Here is a 5823-nt window from a genome sequence, read left to right on the forward strand (position 1 = left end):
GACATAGTAAACACTTTACAATAATTTAATCTGAAACAAAATCCCAAAAAGTACTATATAAAATCTTACATTTGAAATTACAAATGTAATCTGTCAGCTTCTTTATTTGTATCGTATTTACCCAATGTGTTGACTTGTTTATTTTAATATTCATCTCAATTAACACAGTTTGATCCTCAGCGATGACACAGTAACCATAATATGGTGAATCTATTCCTTTCATTTTAATGTTCAATCCACATAGCTCCATCCTCAGTAGTGACATAGTAAACACATTACTATAATTTAATCTGAAATAAAATCCCAGAAAGTACTATAAAATATCTTACATTTTATATTATATATCTAATTTGTCAGCTTCTTTATTTATTATTGTATTTACCCAGTTTTTTCACTCATTTATTTTATTATCCGTCTCAATTAACATAGTTTGAATCTCAACGATGACACAATAACCACATTATGTTTAGTCTATTCCTTTATTTTAATTTTGAAAATCCGCATAGCTCCATCCTCAGCACAGTGACATAGTAAACACATTACTATAATTTAATCTGAAATAAAATCCCACAAAGTACCACAAAATATTTATATCTTACATTTTATATTATAAAATTTATTGTGATACTTATCTAAAATGTTCAGTCCTTTATATACTTTTAAAAATTATTTTTATGTACATTTTACAAATTTCGTCACTTTATTTATTCACTTATACCATCAGTATATCAGCTGTCAGTAAGATTAAAACTGTCACTTTATTTCCTTATATTACTTTATAACTTGCGGTATGTATGTACGATACAATAATACTAACATTTGTCTTGGCTCACGGACCATGCATTATGTATTTTGAAATTAGTAATTAGAAATATCTATATTGCGGTCCCTCTACAGTCTCTACCCTCTGACGTATTTCCGCCGACCAGTAGTATCAGCAGCGACTATAGCGTAGTACCCAAAATAGTACTACGCTATAGGATATGTCGCTTTTGGGTACTACGGTAGTACCGAAAGTACTACACTTGGCAACCTTGCTGCTGGTGCTGGTGCTGCTGGTGATACCGATCATCAACCTATACCACGTATTGTAAGCTGTGCAATATGTGGTCTACGTGAGCATAGGGGTCGTGATTGCATTTAACCCTTTAGCCTATAGCCACGAGTCTGACTCGTGGTAAAGAATTTGTGCCATAAGCGAAAACAACGAGTCTGACTCGTGGTAAAGACTTTGTGCCATAAGTGAAAACCACGAGTCTGACTCGTGGTAAAGAATTTGTGTCATAAACAAAAGCCACGAGTCTGACTCGTGGTGAGGAATTTGTGTATCCTATGCCATGCGTTATTATTAGACCGAACAGTTAGCGCAATCGAATGTTTTTCCTTTGATTGTAAGGTCAGTATTTTGTTTTTTTTTCATTTGTTTCTGACGAAACTGGATGATTTCTTACTTTAGTTGCCCGTAAAGCTTCGTTGCTGTCAGACGTTTCAAATATAACTTCGTATAAAGAATTAAGAAACTCTTATACCCATCATGCCGAGAAGAAAGATATCTAATTGTGATGGTAGTCAAGAGAAGTGTGGCACTATTGCCGATTCTGATTCGACAGATCCTTTTCAATATGATAGTGAGGACAGTGATATTATTGTTCCTGTAACAAAACGTCCACGAAGAGTAATAATTGAAGATGATTCCGATGATGAAGACAGCAGTTATCAGCAATTACCAGCGCAATGGTTTTGGGAAGAAAAAAATAACAAGCCGAAAATCTGGAAGTATACACAAACACCTGGCATAACAGCAGCAATTCAAGACCAATTAGGTGGAAGTAAAAGAGAGTTAGACTTTTTTAATATAATATTCGACAATGTGTTTTGGGATAATATTGTTCAGGAAACGAATCGATACGCAGAAAAAATAAAAAGCCATACACATACAAAAAGGATAATGGATGAAACTTGGATGCCGGTAGATCGCAATGAAATTAAAATATACTTTGCATTATGCATCATAATGGCTCAAGTAAAGAAACCGAAAATCCAGATGAACTGGTCTAAAAGAGCCATTATAGAAACACCCATATTCCGAAAATGTATGCCACTAAGAAGATTTTTACAAATCACTAGGTTTCTCCACTTTGCAAATAACGATACGGCTGACAACAGTGATAAATTACGTAAAGTGACACCTGTGATAAACTATTTTAATGAAAAATTTAAAGACGTATATGTAATGGAAGAAAATATCGCGATCGATGAATCACTGATGAAATTTAAGGGACGTATGTCTTCTAAACAATTCAATCCTTCAAAAAGGGCGAGGTTTGGAATTAAATTTTATAAACTCTGCGAGTCATCATCGGGTTACTGCTATAATTTTAAAATATATTCAGGAAACGATAAGACAAGTCTTGAATACAGTGCATCTGAAACTGTTGTGATGGAGTTATTGCAATCAGTACTAGATAAAGGACATAACTTATATATAGATAACTGGTATTCTTCGCCGAAATTGTTTCTAACTTTGGTTAGAAATGGAACAAACGTTCTTGGGACAGTACGTTCCAACAGAAAAAATATGCCGGGAGATTTTGGTAAAGCAAAATTGAAAAAAGGAGACTGTATAATAAGAAGTTGCAATGGCATACTAGCGGTGAAATGGAAAGATAGACGAGACGTCCATATACTTTCAACAAAGCACGAAAGTGCAGAAATGATTTCGCAAAACAGAAGTCATCTAAGCCCTATTTTGAAGCCAAAATGTGTTATAGATTATAATATGGGAATGATTGGTATTGATCGCCAGGATCAGGTATTAGCGAGTTTCCCTATTATGAGAAAATTCATGAAGGGGTACCGAAAAATCTTTTTTTACATGTGCGATATGGCCCTTTTGAATTCATATATTCTGTACAACAAAACCATTATGGGAAAGAAACAGAATTACACTGAGTACAGGCTTCGAATAGCTGAAGGAATATTACAAACCGTGCCATTACAAAATTATAATAGACCAGAACCAGTATCGAACGGGGATATACCAATGAGGCTACAGGCGCAAAATTGGGGTCACTTTCCGAAACATATTGATCCCACGCCATTGAAAAAAAATCCAACGAGAGCTTGCAAAGTCTGTACCAAACATAAGAAAAGATGTGAAACTACGTGGGAATGTAAGAACTGTCGCGTTGCGTTACATGTACCTCATTGTTTTGAAAGATATCATACAGTTGAAGACTATTAATTTTCATTATTCTAAATGTTATTGATTCATTATCTACTTTGAAATAATAAATTATTTTTGTCAACTGATCAATTGATTATGATTACTTCCTAGACGTCTTAAAATTACTATTTGTACCTAAACATTGTTTATTATTTCACAATTCCTTTCGTTGCATTGAAATATATATGTTACGAAAAGTATACACTTTGCGCCAGTTCGGGTACACGGCTGAACAGTTGAATGGCACGGCGCGCGAACGAATTTCTTGCGTATTATAGCTCGCGCAATTGGTAGATATCGTGTAGGCTAAGGGGTTAACAGCCACCATCACGAATCGGTAAGAAAAGTTTAAACTCTTCTAACATTAAGTACTTCACGAAATTAAAATTTAAGACTAATAATAAATCATTTTCAATTTTTTAATCGCAGATTCTGCTGCTGATGCTGCTGCTGCTGCTACAGTTTAGGAGCAATATTATTATGTGTATAATATTATTATTATTATTTTAAAAATATATAAGTTTTAATTAAAAACTCCAACGATCGTTCAACTCGTAACCCCCATCTGCCTGCTCCTCACCCTTGAAATCACGCGGAAAATGATAAAACAATATTATTAACGTTCGTCGTATCATGATGCTAGTTAAAATATTGAGATCATCCAAAGTATGGACGAGGTAGTGGAAGATAGTAGTGAGATGGAAGAGGAGGATAACAACGTGTTGACCGCAATTGTGAGAATGTTGAGGAAGAAGCTTCAGCGGCAACAATCCCCACAGTCCGATGGGAATAATGACGATAATGATGATCGTCTATCAGATTTTAGTAGTGAAATGGAGTGGGAGGGTATTGATATGGAACAAGAACTATATCCAGAAAACGTAATACGGTTCGACGAGGATGCAGACGTTCTCCAGCTACTGTCCGATTCATCTACGGAGACCACCTACAATCGGTAAGAATCGATGAAAAAAAAAAAAATTTTTTTTGGCATTGAGTGCTTGGATAAGTAGTATAATAAATATTTTTCCTTACTTTTTTCTCGTAGATGATACCGCTCCTACTGCTACGGTCACTACCATCTGCCGCTATTTACTTAGAATAACCAATCAAAAATGATGTCAACATTTTTTCCCAGTATTTATTTATTGTATAAATAAAACCTTCAAAATAAAAAATTATACTTCCTTTTTTTTTATCAACCTTACAAATTATAATTTGCATTTAGAGGTACAAATAAAAATATACGAGGATGCTAGTAGGTCTCTATTGACATTCTCTTTGACTGCGTTCCACTTCTCGGAAAGGAAGCTAATACGTTTTGATAAAGAGAAGACTAATATGTATTGATAAAGAGGAAAGAAAGGCATCAGATTAACTAAAAACTACGTGCGTAATCGGTCAGTTCATATTTCATTGGAAGATCGTTTTGCATCTGAGCGACTAGTGACGAAAAATCTTGAGATCATTTTAACGCTAGCGACGGTAGTGTAAAGAACAATGTTGTGTGACATACCGAAAAAGCAAGAAAATGATATGTGGGAGAATGTGGAGGTGGTGCAGGACATTGAGGATGACCCAGATTTTGCCGCCTTAGTTGAGGAACTTATGGAGATAACTAATGACATGGAGGAACAAATGGAGCAAGAGGAGGAAAAGGAGCAAGAGGAACAAGAAGAGAAAGGAGATGAAGAGGCGGTGTAAAGCTAAAAATCACGTGCTGAATTTTGGTAAGTATACTTGCTTTGTTAAAAAATAGAGCTATTACTATGCGAAAAGTAACAACATGATTTCAATTATGTCTAAGGTGAGAAATATTGGCTACGCAATCGGAGACTTTCGTCACGGGAACACAAGCTGCGCGCAAATGGAGCCTGAGGTAGACCTTACTTCGACGAGGCAAAGTGGACCATTTTGATTTTAGATGGAAGAACTAATCAAAACGCAGAGCCCAGCTGTCTCGCTGCAGATTATCAGAAAAAAAAATGAAGATTGTGAAAAATATATATATTTTAAATAATAAAGTGTGTTTTTTATGCCGCAAGGCTGTTTCACCAAAATCTACGTGTATTTATACGTTCCCTCAATTCCTTTAATAATAAATTATTTTTACAATATGTGTTCTCTCTTTCTCTCTCTTATATCTCTCGCGTAAAGGGCTGGGACGTTTGGCGGACCCGTTGCGAACACCGGCTGGAATTTTTCATTTGAAATTAGGCATACCAATGGATTAAATAACAAAATAGGCAGATAGGCGCGCGATGTACTACACAATTTATAAAATGGGATTTAGATTCGCAAACTTCTTATAAAATTATACCACGTTATCAGTACCAAGAGATCTAACGATATAAATAAACCTTTTTGTTAAAGGCTAAACAATTGGAGTGTCACGTGATTAATTTTCCCCCACCACCCTGGAGTGGGGGCAATCCCCCTCCGCTAAGAAGTGGGGGTATTTCCCCTACCTCCCCTTCCCCCGCGAAACCCCGACCCCCTCGCCTCCCGGTCCCAGAATCCCTATAGCCACACTACTCGCAGACGAGCGTTCAGCCTTGAGTCATGGGTCACGTATACCGTCGCGGTCAAAGCTTCTT

At 35.9% G+C, this 5823-nt stretch overlaps 1 protein-coding gene across 1 annotated transcript; it reads left to right on the forward strand.

Annotated features, from left to right (window-relative positions):
* The first annotated feature begins 1534 nt into the window (after positions 1-1534).
* LOC136774939 (piggyBac transposable element-derived protein 4-like) lies at positions 1535-3244 on the forward strand. Its single transcript, XM_066729412.1, has one exon. It carries the CDS (start codon positions 1535-1537, stop codon positions 3242-3244), a length of 1710 nt encoding a protein of 569 aa, XP_066585509.1.
* The last annotated feature ends 2579 nt before the right edge of the window (positions 3245-5823 follow it).

This window comes from Prorops nasuta, unplaced genomic scaffold, assembly GCF_024137725.1.
Source record: "Prorops nasuta isolate Cenicafe-Biocafe unplaced genomic scaffold, Cenicafe_Pnas_1.2 PNAS00007, whole genome shotgun sequence".
NCBI classification, from domain to species: domain Eukaryota; kingdom Metazoa; phylum Arthropoda; class Insecta; order Hymenoptera; family Bethylidae; genus Prorops; species Prorops nasuta.